Genomic DNA, 22,142 nt, shown 5'->3' with positions numbered 1-22,142 from the left:
AAGCAAATACTTACTTAATTTTGATTGTGTTGGTGTTGAACATAAATTAATGTTCTTAAAGTTAAAAGCATAGAAGCAACTCTGAAGGCTTCAATTTCATAACATCTTGGCCTTTATATAATTAATTAGATTTTTGTGTTTTCTGAAGAAAATGTGAGCAGTTTAATAACAATGCTAGCCTTTGTAAGCAGTTAATTAATTGGGTACATTTGGAGATTAAACACTTGGGTAATGATTTGTCGTGTCCTGATGCAGGCTCTTTATTTCCCCTGGAGATCCAGCGTGACCGTCGCGGGTTTTCTGATTTTATCTTGTCTTATCTGTTTCCAGGAAATGCAAGTGGAAGAGCTTAGCGCAGTAAGACAGACCCTGCAAGCTGATCTAGAGACATCAATCCGGCGTATCGTTGATCTACAAGCCGCGCTGGAGGAGGTGGAATCCAGCGATGAAAGTGATACAGAAAGGTATCGCTAGTGACGTGCGCCTGACCTTTTCTGTTTTGATTTATTTTTTGTTTCTGCTCCACAGTCTAGAATAACAAGGGGATATTGTCTGCAAACCAGTTTGTATACTATACATACATTATAGTGATTGGTGCTTTCCAAAGTTATATATATATATATATATATATATATATATATAAAATATCCAGTAGATTTTCAAAGCATTATTTTATTTTGGGGGAGGGGTGGTGCGCTGTTTTTTTTAGTGACTTTTTATTTTGTTATGGTAGCTTTATTTATTTATTTATTTATTTATTTAATTATTATTTAATATTTGTATTATTTTATTAATTTTATTTAGGTTTTTTGTTTGTCGTGTTTTGTTTTGTTTTTCAGTGAATCTAACTTTTGTTGGTTGCTTTGTTTTATTTTTTTATTTTTATTATTTTTTTATATTTTTGGGAGGGGTGGTGCGTTGTTGTTTTTTTTCCAGTTACTTTTTATTTTGTTATGGTTCATTTATTTGATTTTATCTTGTTTTTTGTTTTATATTTTTCATTTTATTTTATTCTATTTTTTCTTTTTTGTTTGTTTGTTGTTATTAATGTTTTGTGTTTCAGCAAATCTAACTTTACAACTTTTTATTTTGTTGGAGTTGCTTTATTTTATTTTATCTTTTTTATATATATTTTTTCATTTTATTTTATTCTATTTCATTTTAATTAGAGTAGTTTTTTCTTGTTTTTTTGTTTCAGCGAATTTAACTTTATTTAGTTGGAGATGCTTTTATTTGGATGTAATTTTTTACACTGGTTTTTTATTTATTTTATTATTATGTTTACATTTTTGTTTTAGGTGTGCTTATTATATTATTACATTTTCATTTAATTGAATTTAATTGAATCAGTGCATTTTTTTTTAGTAAGTTTTTCTTTTTTTAATGGTTACTTTATTTTATCTAGTTTTTAATTTATATTTTTCATTTCAGTTTATTCTGTTTCAGTTTATTTAGGGCTTTGTTTGTTGTTATTTTATGATTTGTGTTTCAGTGAATTTAACTTTTCATTTAGTTGGAGATGCTTATATTTAGGTTTTAATTTTCTCCTGTTTTTTATTTATTTATTTGTTTATTTTATTTTATTTATTTAGGTTTGATTATTTTATGATGTGTTTAATTTTAATTCAGTTTCATTTTTTTGTTTTTTTAGCAAACTGAACTATATGTACATGCATTTTACTTGATGTTTTTTTTTTTCTTAATGTTTTAAAAAAAGTAATATCAAGACCATTCATGAAAATTCAAAACCAAAGGGAAGAAAACTATATATATATGCCGTTTTCCCTTTGGGTTTGAAGTTTTGCTTCTTGCTGTGACTTTGTAATTGCTTCCATTATTTTTCAGCTGAGCCGAAATGTGAAGAGATTTTCCTCACTGTGCAAAATCAAGGCTACACTTTGCTACTATAAATGCTTCAGTAATGCCTTCCTCCCTCGACACCCATAGTAAAATGCGGTCCGATGTATCAGAGTTCACAGACTTTGATCTTCTCCGCCAGACTGCTTAGACTTCACTGAAAATTCGATATGCTTGCTTTGCTCGTACCTCCAACCACTTTAGCTTTCCGCTCCACTCCTGTACGTCTCTGACTGCGTCTCCCTCTTCGCACAGTGTGCAGACGGCTGTGGAGTCCTTCTCTAGAAGGAAAGATCTGTAAGCACTCCATCCCCCATCCTGTTGTTGTTCTCTCTCATGCATTCGTGTTCATTTTCTATGTGCAGCATTTGGGAATGAGCAATCGGATGAAAGCAGGCTTCAAACTAGGCCAGTGGTTGCATATTGGACTGGGCGATGTAGAAAGTAAATGATATTTTTAGTCTTTTGGCGATATAAAATTTTAGGAATTTTTATTTTATTATATATTAATTTATAATATATATATATATATATTAATCATATTTTCCATTTCCATTTTAATTTTTTGTAATTTTATTTTGTAATTATTTAGTTATTTTAGTATTTATTATTATACATTTTAATTGATATGTTTAATGAATTTTCAATAAATTATCAATAAATATATTTATTGCATTTTTCATCATATATATATATATATATAAACATATTTTTATATTACATTTTATTTTAAATATTTATTGCATTATATATATATATATATATATATATATATATATACATTTATATAAAATGAAAAAATTAAATATATTTTAAAATTACATTTTATTTTTTTTGTAATTTTTATACTTTATTTGTAAAAAAAAAAAATATTGTTAATTATTTTATATATATATAGGCCAGTGGTTATATATATATATACAAAATATATACAGTATATTTTGTTATATATATATATATAGTACAATATATATATATATATATATATTATATATATATATATATATATATATATATATATATATATTGTACTTTATGTATTAGTAAAAAAGTATTGTTAATTATTTATTTTATTAATTATTTATTATGTAAATATTATATAAATATATTAAATTTTTTCAAAAATATATATAACAATTTCAATAAATTATCAATACATTTATTTTTCCATTAAGTTGCATTTACATTTTTTGGAATTTTATTTTGTACATTATTTGTAAAAAGTATTTTTAAATATTGTAAATTATATATATATATATATATATATATATATATATATATATATATATGTGTGTGTGTGTGTGTGTGTGTGTGTGTGTGTGTGTTTGTGTGTGTGTGTGTGTGTGTGTGTGTGTGTGCGTGTGTGTGTATATATTTTTTTCTTTTTTTACTGTATATTTATTTATTAATTATATTATTTTAAATATTTTTAAAGCTACTAGTATTTGCTACTGTCATTTGGCTATTAAAATATTTGATTTAGCATTCTCATACTCACAAATTCCAAGATTCAGATTCGGAAGGATTGTGGAACTATTTTAAGTACCTTAACAGCCAAATACAAGTGTATTAAAAGCATCTAGGATGCAAAATTTTATATTGCCAGATATATTATTGCAAATATATTCCCTATATCGTCCAGCTCTAGTTGCATACAATACATTAACGTCTGCCAACGTCTGATATGAAAAAATGCACTGCTTTATGCAGTATGGTTTCTTTTTTGCATATAAATGCACGGCATCTCTTTGTAATCCGTGGCTTAATGGTGTTGCCGGAGTCTAACGCATAACCATCCTACCCTCACTGGTCTAAAAATTCACCATCAAGCAAATGTGGATGGATGGGCCAGCGCTGCATTTGGCTGTTGATGCTGCCTCCTTAGCCTGTAGCTCGGTGCTGTTAAGTGTGTGGACTTGCGTAAGGTCACGGCTTCCTTTCACACGTCTGAATGAAGACAGACGAGAGTCTCTGCTGGACGGATTTGAACAGACACCTACTCGTCGGACGCGAGTCGCCGACATGCCCACACTGCCACTTTGCTTTGTTAAATGCAAGAAGCTTTCCTCTGAGCGAGAGAGTCCTTTTAAAAGTTCACCAGCTGTGATGTGCTTTGTCTTCTGAATAATGCATGCGCGTTAGCCGAGACCCCCCGCGTCTCGTCTCTTTCAGTTGTCTGTGCAACAAAAAAGGGGATAAAATGAACTGCGTTGCGGTTGCTCAGAGCTTTGGGTCTTAAATCTCTGTACGAATGTAGTGAGTCCAATTACAAGAGCAGGGTAGGAGAGAACCTACGGCATATGCAAGCAAATTAACGTTTTTGTTACCTACTCTTGTGTGTTTGAATAAGAGCTTCTGGAAACTAGAATAGGTTTTGACGCATTGGCTCCTTTCCAAAACCTAGTGATCTGCTCAGCATTTTAAATCATCATAGGCATGCACACAAGAAGAAACTGTTTCTAAAAGGCAGGTGCTGTAACTTGTTTTGAGGTAGTTCTAAAGCAGCATCGCATGTATCCATAAATAATTCAATCCCTGAATGCAGTGCAGAATGCTATTACACAGTTGAGGTCAAACGTTTATATCCCCCTTTGATAATATATAATAATAAATAAGAGGAATCATACAAAATGCATCGTATTGTTTATTTAGTACCGACCTAAATAAGATATTTCACGTAAAAGATGTTTACATACAGTCCACAAGAGAAAATAATAGTTGAATTTTTGTTCAAAAGTTTACATACACTTGATTCTTAATACTGTGTCGTTACCTGAATGATCCACAGCTGTGTGTTTTTGTTCAGTGATAGTTGTTCATGAGTCCCTTGTTCATCCTGAACAGTTAAAGGGGTCATCCGGTGCCACATGCACTTTTACAAGCTGTTTCAACTGAAATGTGTGTTGGGAGTGTGCGTACACAAGCACCCTAGAATGACAAAGATCCACCCAGTAGTTTTCTTTTAATTTAGTAAAATAATTTGCCTCTTCTCATATCGAGCCGTTCTCAGATGCCTGTCGTTGTGGCGTAACACAGACAGAGGCCGCTCCTGCGTTAGTTGATAGACAGTAGTGTTTTAGCATAGACCCGCCCCGAGTGAAAAGTAAACTGACAGCACTGAGGGAATGTGACTGCCAATCTATCTAACTGGGTTCATGTTTACGCAAATCATTTCTCACCATACTGCTTTATAAACGAGGGTCAGTATAAAGCTTAGCTTTGTAACGCTAGATGGTTTAAAACGGTGTCTGTTAATGATTAAGATGTAACCTTAACGCAATACCTGCAAAAGTGTTTACAGCCCGCAACTGCACATGAGTAAAGACTATAACACTCACATTTATGTATTTCAATATAAGGACGGGGTAAGTTATGTTAATCGATCACTTTTTTTGCTCTTGTTCAATCAGTAAACACACCGCGTTCATCTCTTCACCACAGTAAACACATCGCGTTCGTATCTCTCTCAGTACTCTACCCTGCCAGTACATATAAAGATAAATCAAAGTGACATTAAGTTTACTAACCATTCAGGCACGTCCAGTATAAGCCGTAATTGCCGAACTTCTTTGCGGGTGTCATCTTGTTTCGGTTCCAACTCCGGTTTTTAAATTAAATTTTAAATGGATGGGGTTGTACAGTGTCTTCAAAGCCCCTCCAGTGCCATTTTCCCCCAAACTATACAACTATACCCCCAACTGTTGTCTAGGCAACACCCCGTGTGCTATATAATGACATGCCCCACAGAACTGAGGGGCGGGGTGAGCAGAGGTTCATATCATTTAAAGGGCCAGGTACTGATATCGCTTGCTGAGAACAGAGGCATTTTTTACCAGGTAAAATTAGTGTTTTTTTTACACTACCATAGAGAATTTTTAATCAAAGTATATTACAAACTTTTCATTTGGACCCTAAAGCATCATATTAACTTGTGGAAAATGGGCATCGGATGACCCCTTTAAACTGCCCGCTGTTCTTCAGAAAAAGTCCTTCAGGTCCCACAAATTCTTTGGTTTCCCAGCATTTTTGTGTATTTGAACCCTTTCCAACAATGACTGTATGATTTGAGATCTATCTTTTCACACTGCGGACAACTGAAGGACTCATATACAACCATTACAGAAGGTTAAAACACTCACTGATGCTTCAGAAGGAAACACAATGCATTAAGAGACAAACAGATTGGAGACATTTTTCTTATTTTGCCTAAATATCATTTTTTTTCATTTAGTACTGCCCTTCAGAGGCTACAGAAGATAGTTACATGTTTCTCAGAAGACAAAATAAGTTAAAAAATCGTCAAATTAAAAATAGCTTTCACCCCCGTCTCTTAATGTAGGGTTTTTCCTTCTGTAGCATCAGTGAGTGTTTGAACCTTCTGTAATAGTTGCATATGAGTCCCACAGTCGTCATTGTCATTGTTAGAAAGGGTTTAAATACACAACAATCCAAAAGAAAAACCAAAGAATTAGTGGGACCTGAAGGATTTTTCTGAAGAACAGCAGGCAGTTTAACTGTTCAGGACAAACAGGGGACTCAGGAACAACTATCTCTAAACAAAAAAACACAGCTGTAGATCATTCAGGCAACAACACAGTATAAAGTATCAAGTGTATGTAAACTTTTGAATGGGGTCATTTTTATAAATTACTATATGTAAACATCTTTTATGTAAAATGTTGAAATCAGGTCAGTACTAAATAAACGATAACATGCGTTTTGTAACATCCCTCTAATTTTGGTTAAATAATTAACATTTTGCAGATTCTGTAAGGGGGATGTAAACTTTTGACCCTTCATGTTGTTTTAAACCCATAAGATCTTCATTTATCATCAGAACACAAATTAAGATATTTTTGATGAAATCCAAGAGCTTTCTGACCCTGCATAGACAGCAACGCAACTGGTCCGGAGCAGACTGTATGTGCGCTGCAGCAGTTCGCGTGACACAGCACAAAATCAGACTTAATTCGCCCCAATGGAAAGCATATTTACACTATCTGAATCATTACCTATCCCCTGTATAATGCACTACGTGCCATTCACCATACAGAAAGTACAAATTCATAGTGTAGGGGCGGGACGAGTCGGATTATAGAGAGCATTTGATTGGACAGAAAGTTTGATGAAAAGCTGAAGTGCAGGGTGATGTCATCAAAATGGTTGATCAATATTGGCGGAAGTTAGAGACTCTATGTTTTGAATGCTCATATTTTGTAAATGTGAATTGTGTCATTGTTTTGGAGCGCACTAGCTTATAGATAACCTTAAGGCTAACATATTCATGCTAAAAGCCAAAGAACCTCAATTTTGATTTCATGGGGGCTTTAAATAAAAGTGTCTGCCAAATGCATAAATGCAGATGTAAATGTATGCCTATGCAGAGCGTTCCAAATCAATCACTTATGAGGATTCATGACTGTGCTGCTAAAAATAATTGTGCTTTGTTGGGATGGTTCCATGAAGAACCTTTTACATCCATGGAATCTTTCAATTGCTCCAAAGTTCTTAAAGTCCCAGTGAAATCAAAATTAAAGTTTTTTGGCTTTTAGTATGAATATGTTAACCTTAAGGCCTTTCCACACTGAGCGCGAAAAAACGTGAGGCGAATCGCAGACGGTGTTTGGTGGTGTTTGATGCTTTCATACCAGGCGCGAACCGATTGTTCACCTTCTGCTAATTCACGCCTGCATGCTAGGTGGCGTCGACCAACAATGCATTTTTCCTCAAATATGTATATTGTATATGGATTTAACATAGCTTCTCAGTATACAGCATTAACTGTAAATAAAATAAATAAGTACCAAAAAGTAAGTTTGGTTCTACGCCAGAAACACAAACTATCTATAATACTTACAAGAAAACATCTTAAAATATAAATAGAAGTAAAATTAGCATCATGCCACATTTGAAAATTTATATAATTATTAATGTATTTGCTTAAAACCCACTTTAAACCATCATTTAGTGCTTGTAATAACTTCTGATTGTGATCTGCAGATGATTTTTATCTGCAGTTTAATAACACCACACTGCTTATTATCATAAACATCCTTTATTGTTATAAAAATACCATGAGCTGCATACAAAACAGATAATATTAGAATATTAGAAAATATTAGAACATAATCATATGTCTGTTTGCTTTCATATTTCATGTGTAGAACAGTAGAAAAATGTTTCAATAATTTTTTTTCATACAGAAAAGAGAGTGAACGCGCTCTGACTCAGATAACACTCACGTGGAAGAAAACGGACAGTGCTCTCTTCCAGATCACATAATTCAATGGAGAATTAATAAAAATTAAGAACATGTGAGAATAATCATATCTGTTCTCAGATGCAATGATAACAGCAGCGCATCCTCTTCTCTCTCGGAGTACTCTTCTTCTGTATTCGTTTACACTGGTTTTCGAAACAGCGCCACCACTCTTGTCCTTTTGTGCAACAGCAGCTGCTCCTGGCACATGATGTAATGCTCAAATCTTATTGGACAGCCGTGTTTTCGCTTTGTAGATCTGAAAATATTCGTCTGACCAATAAAAAAAAATAAAAATTGCTTTTTTGGTGTGTGAATGTTTGCGGTCTACATGGAAGCATCCATAGGAATTTGTTGTTTTATTCCAGCGCGTCTTCGCGTGAGATATTTTTCATTTTTCGCGCTCAGTGTGGAAAGGCCTTTAAGGTTGTCTATAAGCTAGTGTACTCCAGAATTTTTTTTTAGAAGATATAAGCATTCAAAACTTACAGCCTCTAACTTCTGCCAAAATGGATCCACGATTTTCATGACATCACCCTGGACTTCAGCTTCTCATCCAACTTTCTGTCCAATCAAATGCTCTCTACAATCCGAAGCATCCTGGCCCCTGCATTATAAATAGATGCTGAAACTGTGGCTGAAATCGTATACTTGTTCACAAAATTTATATTGAATAGCACGTAATGCACTAGATAGGGGATAGGGAATGATTCAGACAGTGTAAATATGCTTTCCATTGGGGCAAATGAAGTCTGGTTTTACTTTGTGTCACACAAACCACTGCAGCGCACATACAATCTGCTCCGGTCTAGACACAAAAGCGTTTTACAATCATATGCGCGAATCGGAGCAGACCACAAAACACATTAGGTACATTTGACCACAGAATGGTATTTTACATATGTGACCCTGGACCACAAAACCAGTCTTAAGTAGCACGGGTATATTTGTAGCAATAGCCAAAAATACATTGTATGGGTCAAAATTATCGATTTTTCTTTTATGCCAAAAATCATTAGCATATTAAGTAAAGATCATGTTCCATGAAGATATTTTGTAAATTTTCTACCATAAATATATAAAAACTTGATTTTTGATTAGTAATATGCATTGCTAAGAACTACATTTGGACAACTTTTAAGGCGATTTTCTCATTATTTAGATTTTTTTGCACCCTCAGATTCCAGGTTTTCAAATAGTTGTATCTCAGACAAACATTGTCCTATTTTAACAAACAATATATCAATGGAAAGCTTATTTACTCAGCATTCAGATGACGTAAGAATCTCAATTTCGACAAATTTACACTTATGACTGGTTTTGTGGTCCAGGGTCACATATAGATAATGCGATATGGATGAAATTGTGGCTGTCTGTCAAATGTGGCTTTACCCAGCCACACGAAATGGTACTAGCTGTTTAAAATAGGGACGGGACTGCTGGATATGTCCCGCCCTGTCTTTCTGTTTCAGTTGAAATTACAAACACATAGAATAATGCTGTGTTTCAAAGCAGTGGACCTTTAAGAATTGATCACTGAAAGATTTTTGGGAGGTTTTGGGATTCTATCGTATCACTGCGAAACCCCCCTTTAAGAAACATTATTTTTAAGAGTCTAGGATGCTCTATTAGAAGATATCTGCCTCTTTAGGCAATTAGCAGCTAGGCAGCACACAAGCTCTTGGAACGGAGCTTATGTTTTGGGATCTCAAGCAAACAGCTTTAGTCTGTCTGTAAACAGGCTGTGGATCAGTGCGTTGTGCCCCTACGAGCCCTGATAATGACAGCGCTCTCAAGACTAATGAACTCACAGTTCACTGAACACACATGGCCTGCTGGGTAGCAAAGAGGATATCAGAGTTAATATCACCCCCGTGTGTGGCGTTACAGCACCCATCATGAGAGATCTCCTCTAGAGCCATGTGCATGATCATATTCATGTAGGTCATGTATGCATTAATGCAGGCTTGTATTGATTGAATCGCTTGCGCTATGAGAGCATGTTGCACAACTTTTAATCTATCCGTTAAAAGACACGATATGATTTTGTCTGAGTGACATTGGGTTTGAATTTCAGCGACACCATGTCTAGCGTTGGATCCAGTGTGGGCACTGAAGACGTTGGCGAAGGGATCCGTCAGTGGGCAGGTGTACCGCGAGGCAGAGGAGGCAGAACTTCTCCTTACGCAGGAAGCAGCTCTGGCCGCCAATCTGTTACCGACACCATGAGCACCTACAGTTTCAGGTAACATAGCAAGAAGAAATCTGATAATCAATAAGCATGAGTGTGCTTTAAAGGTAACACAACCAGGCCAGACTAGGTAAGTAGTCATTTTAGCAAACATGGCTATAATCCTGGGAAACACAAAAGGAGAATGTATGTACAATGAAAGTCAGCTTAAACTGTCAAACTTCAAAAAAGAAATAAAAGTAGTGTGAGAATAATTGTAACCCTGGACCACAAAACCAGTCTTAAGTAGTACAGGTATATTTGTAGCAATAGCCAACAATACATTGTATGGGTCTAAATTATTTTTCTTTAATGCCAAAAATCATTGGGATATTAAGTAAAGATCATGTTCCATGAAGATATTTTGTATATTTCCTACCGTAAATATATCAAAACTTAATGTTTGATTAGTAATATGCATTGCTAAGAACTTCATTTGGACAACTTTAAAGGCGATTTTCTCAATATTTAGATTTTTTTGCACCCTTAGATTCCAGATTTTCAAATAGTTGTATCTCGGCTATCCTGTCCTATCCTAACAAACCATACACCAATGAAAAGCTTAGTTCTTAAAGGTCCCATATTGTACACATTTCTGCAGGTTTATTTTAGTTGTTGATGTCCTTAAGAATATATATTTGCGGGATAAGTGCCAAAATCCATCTCAATTTATTTTTACAGCTCCTTTTTTAGGAGCTCTGTCAAAAACAGGTCGATTTTGGCCCATCTAATTAATATTCATGAGCCTCTCTTCTGATTGGCCTGTTGTTTTCTGAGTGACGCACAGCCAGGCCAATCACAGGTAACTACGGTCATGTATCGTTGTAGCCAAACCCAGAGCCATTAGAGAGCCTAGCCTGCTGATATTCAACAAGATATTTCAGAATGATTATTAATGTTTTTTCTTTTTCAAACACCGAATGCATTAAGCTACATAACTGTTGCTTTAGTAAAGCCCCTTTCACAATGCGCGCTGATTCTGGAAAATTACGGGAACGAGCGCTGTGTGTACAAAAGCCAGAACCATAAAGGCAGTGTTGTAGTGATGATGCACGTTACCCTGCGACTCTTCACGACAAAAAAATATGTGCAAAGTGGAATGAAGCCGCGATCAGGCAGAGCCAGCTCCTCACTATCAGCGCTGAAGCACAGTTTGTTCAGGTTAGTTTCAGTTTAGTGAAACGTACGTGTCGCATTACATCTCACATCCAAACGTCACATGTCTTTATGGGTTGTGTGTAAAGCACGCACAGATTCCGGAAAACAACTGTGAATGAACCAAATTAAACAATTCCGGAACAAATCATGGGACACATTCTGCGTGTATTTACAGGAATCGCTGAGTGAAAGAGGCTGAAGTTGACGTGCCAGTGGTCTCTTATATTCACGTTGTTCTGAAGCCTGTGCAATGATGTAGTTTCGACATCTATCGACTGAACAGGGTTTTCTAGATTAGTTTCCGTGTTGTTGTTGCTTAGCAATGTTTTGGACGCGATGTTGTCTGGGTTTGACAAAAGGAGGGTGGGACGTGGTTGGTGCTCGGGGTGGTGACTGAAGGCGGTGACTGAGTAGATCGGATGTCACATCTGTACGGAAGTCACAGCGGCTCGTGAAAATGAACAGCTACTTTAAGCAGGTTGTGTGCAGTTTACTGTGGATTGACTGTTTTGATACTCATATGGTAGTTACATAGCCCCTAGACCTCAGTTATCATGAAAAAAGCCAGGAAATTTCGATTTTGACAATATGGGACCTTTAAGACATTTTAGACATTCTACTAACTATAAGTAACTTTGCAACTACATGCCAACTAACTCTCATTAGAGTATTAGTAGACTTGTGTCTAAAGTGGACTATTGAACTAGTGTAACCTGTTCTGCATTAGAAACAAACAACAAAACATTGCATTACACCTTCACTAACTTCTTGAAATCCAGAATCTAGTTAGAATCTATAAGTGCCACAGTCTTCTTAAACGCTGCTTTGTTTCCATTAAAAGACTGCAGATTCTCCAAAAGCTGGTAGAATCTGTCACAAAGTGTTTGTATTTTATTGTGCCATATGCATTAGACATTTAGCAAACGGAGTGTGACCGTGAATCTGAGACTAAGTGAGGATTGACATCGATGATGATTAGTCATGTCTTATCGGATACTTCAAAATGTCTCATTTTGTGCTCGGTGCAAGCCATATGGGTTTGGAACGTCATTTGGGTGAGTAAATGATGATAAGATGCATCTTTTGACTTCATATTCATTGTTATTGTCTGTCTTTTGTTCCCTATGACAGATCTTGCACGCAAGACTTAGACGAAGACGTCAAAGAAAGTTCTAGTGGTCTTGGCAGAGCATCATCATCCACAGCCCTATCTGAGCTCCTGGAGGGTCTGAGGAAGAAGCGTGCTGGATGGGAAAGAGGCTCGAAGGCCGGTGAGGGCAGCACGGTGTCCCTTCCCATCTATCAGACAACAGGGGCCTCCACGCTACGCCGTAGGCCCTCAGCGCTGTCTCTAGAAGCAGAGGAGGATCTAGAGGACCTGCCTCGACCTGGCATTCTGAAGCCTCCCAGTCCACACCTGTCCCGTGCCTCCAGCCTCCGCTCGCTATCAGAGGCAGGCCCAACGTCCTCCACCACCACAACAACCACCACAGGAAAGATGAACCGCTTTAGCTCCTGTGACTCCCTTGCATCGGTGACCTCCACTGCAAGTTCCCGCCGACACTTGTCCAACCTGGCCATCCCTGAGGAAGGCGAGGAGGAGCTCAGCTCGAAAGCCATGCCTCCTCTTGGGTATCAACCGATGCGACGTCGATTACTCGGTGGCCTAGTGGCGGAAACCGGAGAGTCGCAATTGGGAACTGAACCACTTGTGTTCCAGAATCGCAGACTCCTCGGGAATCAAGACAAGGAGAGAGCCGGAGTCGATGATGGAGACACCGGCTCAGACATTCTTCCAGCCATCCGACGAGCGCAGTCCACCAGCAGCCTGGCGTCAAGCGGTTCCAGAACGGGCCAGAGACGAGCCCTCAGCGTGCACTTTGGAGAGTTACCGCCATCCAGAGCGTCACGTAGAGAATCCGATTCGGATTCTTCGAGTTCTGACGGATCTCAGAAGCGCCGTGGGCCTCAAGGAGAGAGGTTGGAAGCCGAAGGCAGCGAGGACGTCAACTCGGTGATGAAGAAGTACCTCAAAAAAGCAGAAGTCGACTAGAAGACTCAACGAGGTTAAGCTTAAAACTGCACTGGCCTGCTTTACATTTAAGGGGGTCATATCACGAGGAACCTAATTTTCCTTGATCTGTTGAGTTTCTGCTGAAACATACTGTAACTTTGAGAACTCAAAACTTCTTCCCCAGTCCAAATCCAGGGATTTTCTGAAATCCTTGGATCTGTATTGGCAGAAACCTGGGATTTGTGATGTCAGAAACATAATCATTTTATCACCCACAGGTTGCACATCACAAATGTCAGTTTGCTGTTTAGGAGAGTTGGCTTTTCCTTATTGCAAGAATCAGAAGTATCTTTTCAAAAGGTACACTTTTATTCCTTTTAGGTACTGATATGTACCATTAAAGTACCAATATGCTCTTTAGGGTACAAAGGTGTACCTTTTGAAATGGTACCACCACAGTGACAGCTTTTGTACCTTTTTTTCTGAGAGTGTATGCAAAGTTAATGTTTACATGAAGAAAATTAAAGGCACAGCTGCCAAGAAAAAAAAAAACACCACTATGTTTTAGTGCCATGTTAAAAAAAAATTCAGAGATTGAAGTCGTAATATTTTGAGAATAATTCAAAATTATGAGTAAAGTTGAAATGATTCAACAATAAAGTCAAAATGTTTTGAGACTAAATTCTGAATTAGAAGAATGAAGTCTAACCCCCGGTTTCACAGACAAGGCTTAAGCCTAGTCCTAGATTAAAATGTAAATCTGAGCTGTTTCAACTGAAATAAAAATGCACTGATTGATCCTAAAGTATATCAGTGCCTTTGTTTTGTCTCAAGTTGCACACCAGTAATGTTTTTTTCTAAGCACGTTTATAAAAAATTACTTAAATGTCCTAATTGAACTATGGCCTAATCCTGGTTTAGTCTAAGCCCAGTCTGTGAAACCGGGCCTAAATGTTTTAAGAATAAAGTCGAAATTCCGAGAATAAAGTAGAAGTTACAAAAATAAAGCCAAACATTTTCAAGAATAAAGTCAAAATGTTTCGAAAATAAAGTTGAAATGTTTCAAGAAAAAAAAAATCTGAATTATAAGAAAAAAGTTGAAATATTTCGAGAATAAATTCATAATTACAAGAATAAAGTCGAAATGGTTTGAGAATAAAGACTAAATGTTTTTAGAATAAATTTGGAATTACAAAAATAAAGTCGAAATGTTTTGCGAATAAAGTCTAAAAGTTTCAAGAATAAATTCGGAATTATAAGAATAAGGTCTAAATGTTTCGAGAATAAAGTCGAAATGTTATGAAAATAAAGTCGAAATTACTGAAGTGTATGATCCCTTTAAATAACAAAAAAAAAAAAAGCGACATGAAACTAAACTAGTTTTTCTTCATTCCAACAGGATAGATGAAGACGTGGAGAATCGTCCCCATCCAGAATGCATTCAGGCACATTTAACTGGAAGCATGAATACACTGAGGATTTATTTTGAGCACTGTTTGTACACGTAAATAAAGATGTTAACGCATGAAATTCCCAAAACTCTTACTGTAAACATGCCCTTTATTTGAGCTGCGCTGATACCCGCGGGTGCTTCAGGTCAGGGAAATGAATCTTGACCAGCGAGCGCTCGCTTTCCCTCTCAGCAGTCAGTGCAAATTTGTTGAACTCCAACAGATGTAAATAAAAACGTCGAGCAGAATCATTGGTATTTACTTCGACCTTTCTAAGGAGAGCAGCAGCATTACATTCACAGAGGAAAACCAAAATAGAGCGGTTTTACAAAGCAGCGGCTCTCCATAATAATTGAGACCGACCTGGTTTCTGCAATAGAATCATTAACCTAGACTTATTTGCCTAGGAATGGAGTCAAGAAAACAGTTTGTACTTAATTGCCAAAGCAGAATTTGAAGCTGCTACACACACAGTGCCCAAATGTTCTGTTTTAATGCACTTGGGGAGCATGAAGAGGCTAAAGGAATATTCCACATTCAGTTACGCTAAATTGCAGCATTTGTGGCCCGATGTTGGTTATCAAAAAGAATAATTGACCGGTTTTCCTCAAGGTTACGGTGGGGTGCTTAAAACTGAAGTAATTGGGAGCAAGTTGGAGGTTTTTAGAAGCGGAATTCTGAAGCTTGTTTTATAAAAGCTTCTAAAACAGCTTAACTGTAAAGTCAGTCAATGTGATGCAAATAGAGTTTAACTTGTAGTTGAAGGAATATTTCAGGCTTGATACATTTACTTACTAAAAGCAGGACATCAGTGATTTTACTGTACCATGGTGTGCATTTTCTCATCTTATACCCATGGTAAAATTATTATAATGTCTAGGATTTAAATTGGTGCTTGACAGCTGCATCTGACAGGTTTATGCCAACTTGCAGACAAAAATGCTTTTCACAGAAAACGAGACAAGTTTGCTTTCCCCTCCAACAGTTTTATTGACAAGCAGCAGAACTACAATGGGACCCTGGTGAGAAATTGGAGCTCCCAACTCAGATGTCCAGCAGCGGCCTTCTGGGAAAGCGCCGCTTCCCATCCACATCTGCAATAAGAGAACATGATCAATGCTGGAGTCTCTACATGATCAAATTAGTACATCATCTGCAGGTCCTTGCCTGGTCACACCTTTGCAGCTTGCGCTTTCCGTCCCCTTCCTTTACCCTGAAGGAAACAAATGTTAATGTGCATGGCTTTAGAAAAAAAGTCAAACAAACCTTTAAGGAGTACCTTTTTAGGTGGATTTTCCCCATCTGAGGCTTCCCTGCATTTATGAAACATTTGATTAGTTTGCTTTGAGAAGCTAATGAAGTTAATTTTTAGATTTAAACTTACTCATCCTCTCCCTTTTCTGGCTTCTTTCTCTTTAAAAAGATAAAAGCGAGCTGTGAGAATTTGAGCAAAGTCAACTTAAATGACTTGAGACCTATGAGACGAGGCCTTACTTTGCCAGCACCATTTTTTGTGACTTTCTTAACCGGTGATTCTTCAATATCTTCCTCTTCTTCTTCTACCTCCTCATCCATCTCTTCATCCAGCTCTTCTTCATCAGAGTACTCCTCCACTAGGAGACATTTTGGAACAAGAACCATTGATTTAAAGGGTAACCACAGATAGCAGCTAAAAATAGAGCTGAAACGATCACTCACAGGCCACATGTTCCGCTCCGACGTACACCGGCCCAGAGCCATGCTTCAGGCGAAAGGTCACGGGTGGATGAAGATCCAATCCAGACAGGTTGACCTGACGGAGAATGAAATCTCGTGAGGTACACGCACTTGGTGGTAAAATGCGATTACTGTACACTCTTAAAAATAAAGGTGCTTCACGATGCCATTGAAGAATCTTTTGTCTAAATGGTTGCATAAAAAAAAACCTTTAACATTTGAAGAACCTTTCCGTTTCAGAAAAGGTTCTTTGTGGTGAAAGGTTCTTCAGATTATAAACCTTTAAGAAAGAGATGGTTCTTTAAAGAAATCTTTGACTAAATGGTTCTATTGCATCGCTGTGAAGAATCTTTGAAGCACCTTCATTTTTTTTAAAGAGTGTAGCTTTACTCAAACTAAACTATTTAAAAAAGGCATAAAATGGTTAAAAAAAAGATTCTTTAACCCTTTAATAGTTCACAATTTTTAACCTAATGAAATGTACAATATTTTAGTTCAATAACTTTTAATTTTGTGTTTTTAAGTGAATTTATGGTACACAATTATATTTATGACAATGGACCACAAAACCAGTCTCAAGTAGCACGGGAATATTTGTAACAAATGCCAAAAACACTATGTTTGGGTCAAAATTATTAATTTATGTTCTGTGCCAAAAATCATTAGGATATAAAGTAAACGTGTTCCATGAAGATATTTAGTGAACTTCCCACTGGAAATCTCTCAAAAGTTTATTTTTGATTAGTAATATGCATTGCGAAGAAGTTCATTTGGACAACTTTAAAGGCGATGTTCTAAATATTTTGATTTTTTGCACCCTCAGATTCCAGATTTTCAAACAGTTGTATCTCAGCCAAATATTGTCCTATCCTAACAATTTATTCAGCTTTCAGATGTATACATTTCGGTTAAAAAAAACCCTTATGACCGTTTTTGTGGTCCAGTGTCACATTTATAAAACAAGTTATTTATGGTGGACTGTAGACATAAGCCATTTTGTAAAGATAAAAACCGCTTTTTGCGGAAGAGACCGGAAGCCAGATCCATAAAATAGCAAGTACTAGCCGCGCCTACTCTTATGGGAAAATAAGGTGGATAAAGACTATAAAATATCAACTACTAGCGAAAATGCTATTTAGAGGGACATTGTGGAGTCAAAGTTAAATAAAAGAATAACTAAAATAAAAGAATATACTAACCTTACGCATATATAAAAACGAATATTACTTACCGTAGGCATAGATTTAGCGTGAAGTGTTGCTATGGGAACCGCTTTCGCGCTGCTGTTGCCCTCACCAGTGACCAACTCGACAATATTGAACTCATCTTTGGCGGTGTGACCCAAACACATCTTCAAATCAAATATGAACGGGTTAAACATAAACACCGATGCAACGTCACGTTTACCTTAACAAGTCCCTGAACCAACCGTTCTCAGTGCCAGCTGGTGTTGATGGTTCGTATCATCCGTCTTGAAGGACTCTTCTTTATTAGACTCATTGAGTTCACAACCTACAACAACGATCGATATAATTAGCAGAATATTGGTCAACTTGTACTTAAAGATATGAAAGTAACATCTTACCCCAAAGAGTTGATAAAGGTTTTTCTGTTTTGCTCATTTTGAAACAAAAACAAAAAACTGAAAGACACATACAAGTAAGTTTGTTTTAGTTGAACGCACAGTATGTAATGTGAATTAGCCTGTTTAGAAACGCGTTTTATATTCTCACCAGAAATAAATCTCTAAGCTGCTTCTTGGACAGCAAAAGGAAAGAAAGAGTGAGTTTGCGCCCTGTGAACGTTTAAAGAGGAAGTTAATTGCTCATCAGGTGACAGTAATTAAGGCAGGATCACGGCAGGTTAATTATGGATCCGACCTGCTGCACGAACCTGCTGCAAAATCACTTCTTTATAATCACGTTTTAATCGAATAGAATTAAGCTGACTCATAATTATGCATACTAAATATGTTGTCTTTTATTTCATATTAACCTCTAACCGGGGTTAGTTGTCACATGGGGACGTTTCCGCAAGGCCTTTGTCTACAAATGTTCGTTTAATTGCTTTATAAAAAAGTGTACTTCAAGAACCAAACTATGATCATGTTTATGAAGTTTGAAACAAAAAAAAAAATGCAGTATCGTCATTGTCATATTATTGGGTGAGTAGTGGAAACCACATACAGTTGAAGTCAAAAGTTTACATACACCTTGCAGAATCTTCAAAATGTTTTTTTGTTTGTTTGTTTTTTTATCAAAATAAGTAGGCTACATTATTAATTTTTTTTAATCTTTTTTTGGACAGACATGAATAAGATATTTTACATATAAGATGTTTACATGTAGTCAACTGTCACACCCCCGGACTTTCTTGTTGGTTTCTCCCATTCTCCCCCGCTGTTCTGAGTGTTTTTGGTTTCGCCGTCATTGTCTGCACCTGTGGTTGTAATTAGTCTGTCTATTTAAGGTGTGTGTTTTCCCCTGTACTCTTGTCGGTCTTTGATGTTAAATGGATGTTTTCCCCTGGTGTTCCCGTGTCTACGTGTATTCTGTTGGATTTATTAAATACGTCTTTTTATTACATCGTTGTTCGTGTGTTCCTGCCTAATCCGTGACATCAACAAGAGAAAATAATAGTTGAATTAAAAAAATGACCCTGTTCAAAAGTACATACTGTACACTTGATTATTAGTACTGTGTTGTTACCTGAATGTTTTTTAAGTTTAGTGATGGTTGTTCATGAGTTGTTTGTCCTGAACAGTTAAACAGCCCGTTGTTCGTAAGAAAAATCCTTCAGGTCCCACAAATTCTTTGGTTTTTCAACATTTTTGTGTATTTGAACCCTTTCCAACAATGACTGTATGATTCTGAGATCCATCTACCAAAGAATTTGTTGAATCTGGGACTAGTTTCAAGGGTTCAAATACACAAAAAATGCTGAAAAACCGAAGAATTTGCGGAACCTGGGACTAGTTTTACAGCAGAATTTTAATTTGTCTTATTTTTGACAAAGTCTACATCATAGATTTTGTTATTTTTGTGTTTATGACAGCAAAGCTGTAGTGACTTCCGAATCGTTTAACTTATATTTGCCATGGTTGTTTATTTATCTCAGATCCCCCTCCGTTCCGTATGTGCTGCACACTCTCATTCTGTCGTGTGATCTATTATTAACAGATCTCCATGCACCGGATCGCTCAGCCTGTGGATTACGGAACGGAGTGAGAACATGGGCTGTGAGTTTGACCGCCGCTCCCCTGGGTTCCACCGCCAGCCCCTCGCCGCCATCAAAGACCACGAGCCGCCAGATGAAAAGAAAGTAGAGGGGGCCGAAGATGCCATGAAGACAAAGAGACTGCGATATTACGAGGTGTGGGGGCTGATGGGTGAATCAACATTATATATAGAAATATTCCATATTGACATTAGGCAGATTTATGAGCTATGTTTTTAATATAACTTCATCATTTTTCTGTGTCTGCACACCTGTGCTCGCCAGCAGAGACCGAATGACATGCGAAAAATAGAGGCGAATGCCTTGTAAATGAAATGTGAAGCCACACGGGAGCTCCACTCACACAATCTCGGCTCCTGACGGCGTATAGGATGGTTTAGAGAGCGTGTGGGAGGGCTCAAGTGAATCCTCGCTGTGTGTGGGCCCCGCTCTCCTCCGTGAAACACTCACACACACCGTCTAAGTTAAAAAGCACAAATGAACCCAATGAGCATTTGTTGGCTATTATTAATGGTGAATAAGAGCAGTTGTGGGCTGTCTAATGCAGTGAATGACACACACTCACACACGCGGTGCGCGGTGCCAAATGACTGTTTGAGAACGTGACAAGTGTGCTTTGAAGTCAACATGACATCAAAATTGACCCAATTTGCTTTCTCAAAACACATCAAAGTTGTTATTAAGGATGACTCATCAGTAATTTTGTTACAAGTTTTAAAAAAAGAGCTTCTTCGTATACTTGCTCTGCTTCTGAATCTAATTTAATTTTTAGCTGATGTCATTAAAGCCACTGACCCCCAAATGTGATGATCCCCTTCCAAGGGACCCTCTTAATAATATATATGAAAGATATATTTAAAAAAATAATAATAATAATAAAAATTGTATAAATAAACATGAATAAATAATTTATATACTGTGTGTGTGTATATAATATGTTAAAAATGGAATGTGTATACAATTTCTAACAAATCATAAAAATAGAATAAATAGACAATTATAATAATAAACAAATAATTATATGGTTAACAACATAAATAACATATATATATATATATATATATATATATATATATATATATACACACACACACACACACACACACACACACACAGAGTATATAATATATACACATATATATATATATATATATATATATATATATATAAAATATGTGACCCTGGACCACAAAACCAGTCTTAAGTCGCTGGGGTATATTTGTAGCAATAGCCAAAAATACTTTGTATGGGTCAAAATTGATTTTTCTTTTATGCCAAAAATCATTAGGAAATTAAGTAAAGATCATGTTACATGAAGATTTTTTGTAAAATTCCTACTATAAATATATCAAAATGTAATTTTTGATTAGTAATATACATTGTTAAGAACTTAATTTGGACAACTTTAAAGGTGATTTTCTCAGTATTTTGATTTTTTTGCACCCTCAGATTCCAGATTTTCAAATAGATGTATCTCGGCCAAATATTGTCCTATCCTAACAAACCATACATCAATAGAAAGCTTATTTATTGAGCTTTCATGTGATGTATACATCTCAGTTTTGTAAAATTTAACCTTATGACTGGTTTTGTGGTCCAGGGTCACATATGAAACAAATTGAATGTGTATTTACAATTTAAAAATAAATGAAAAAAATAAATGTGTGTGTGTGTGTGTGTATATATATATATATATATATATATATATATATATACATATACACACTATAAATGGAATATATTTATAATATTAGAAAATGGAAATATATATATATATATATATATATATATATATATATATATATATATATATATAATATATATATATATATATATATAAAATAAGATGTTTTAAATATATTAAATAAAAGTATATTCAATTTATGTGATATATGTAATTTGTATTATTTATATGTATTAAAAATATAAAAGTGTATTAAATATATTTTAAATATATGTAAAAATTGGAAAGCATATACAATTTATAACAGATAAAAAATAAATTGTATATACATTTTTATGTATTATATTATATAATATGTAATATTTATTACTTTATTAGTTTATTTTCAAAAACAGACAACATAAATGAACATAATTCTCAACATACAACAAAAATCATGGTTTTATTGTGTTAGCGGTATTTTGTAGTTATTTTTACTTTATATCAATAAATAAAAGTTAATGCAGTAATTTGCTGCAATTATAGCAACTAATGGT

General features: G+C 35.8%; 2 protein-coding genes across 2 annotated transcripts in view; one reads left to right on the top strand and one right to left on the bottom strand.

Annotated features, from left to right (window-relative positions):
• LOC141299866 (unconventional myosin-XVIIIb-like) overlaps window positions 1-15,209 on the top strand; it is a 78,840-nt gene extending 63,631 nt beyond the window's left edge. The window contains exons 40-44 of the mRNA XM_073830232.1: window positions 331-464; window positions 2,113-2,154; window positions 10,194-10,361; window positions 12,636-13,570; window positions 14,918-15,209. Coding sequence (XP_073686333.1) covers window positions 331-464; window positions 2,113-2,154; window positions 10,194-10,361; window positions 12,636-13,557 — 1,266 coding nt within the window. The 3' untranslated portion in view covers window positions 13,558-13,570; window positions 14,918-15,209. The remainder of the gene's footprint in view (window positions 1-330; window positions 465-2,112; window positions 2,155-10,193; window positions 10,362-12,635; window positions 13,571-14,917) is intronic.
• A 677-nt stretch (window positions 15,210-15,886) lies between these two features.
• npm2b (nucleophosmin/nucleoplasmin, 2b) lies at window positions 15,887-18,307 on the bottom strand. Its single transcript, XM_073830231.1, has 9 exons — window positions 18,271-18,307; window positions 18,115-18,197; window positions 17,917-18,036; window positions 16,668-16,761; window positions 16,464-16,582; window positions 16,354-16,382; window positions 16,249-16,282; window positions 16,147-16,182; window positions 15,887-16,063 (listed from the first exon to the last, which is right to left on the bottom strand). Exons 1-9 carry the CDS (start codon window positions 18,305-18,307, stop codon window positions 15,887-15,889), a joined length of 729 nt encoding a protein of 242 aa, XP_073686332.1.
• Window positions 18,308-22,142: the final 3,835 nt, after the last annotated feature.

Source organism: Garra rufa, chromosome 23 (genome assembly GCF_049309525.1).
Source record: "Garra rufa chromosome 23, GarRuf1.0, whole genome shotgun sequence".
Classification (NCBI taxonomy): domain Eukaryota; kingdom Metazoa; phylum Chordata; class Actinopteri; order Cypriniformes; family Cyprinidae; genus Garra; species Garra rufa.
The sequence above is the reverse complement of the archived record's forward strand: the minus strand, read 5'-3'. Positions and strand labels throughout refer to the sequence as shown.

What these genes read in the sequence shown, in the direction of transcription:
- npm2b (XM_073830231.1), bottom strand. Translation starts at nt 18,307, where the DNA reads ATGAGCAAAACAGAAAAACCTTTATCAACTCTTTGGG. An exon ending in CGGAGCGGAACATGTGGCCT is followed by an intron (nt 16,583 to 16,667) that starts GTGAGTGATCGT and finishes AATGTCTCCTAG; the next exon opens with TGGAGGAGTACTCTGATGAA. An exon ending in CAAAAAATGGTGCTGGCAAA is followed by an intron (nt 16,383 to 16,463) that starts GTAAGGCCTCGT and finishes ATCTTTTTAAAG; the next exon opens with AGAAAGAAGCCAGAAAAGGG.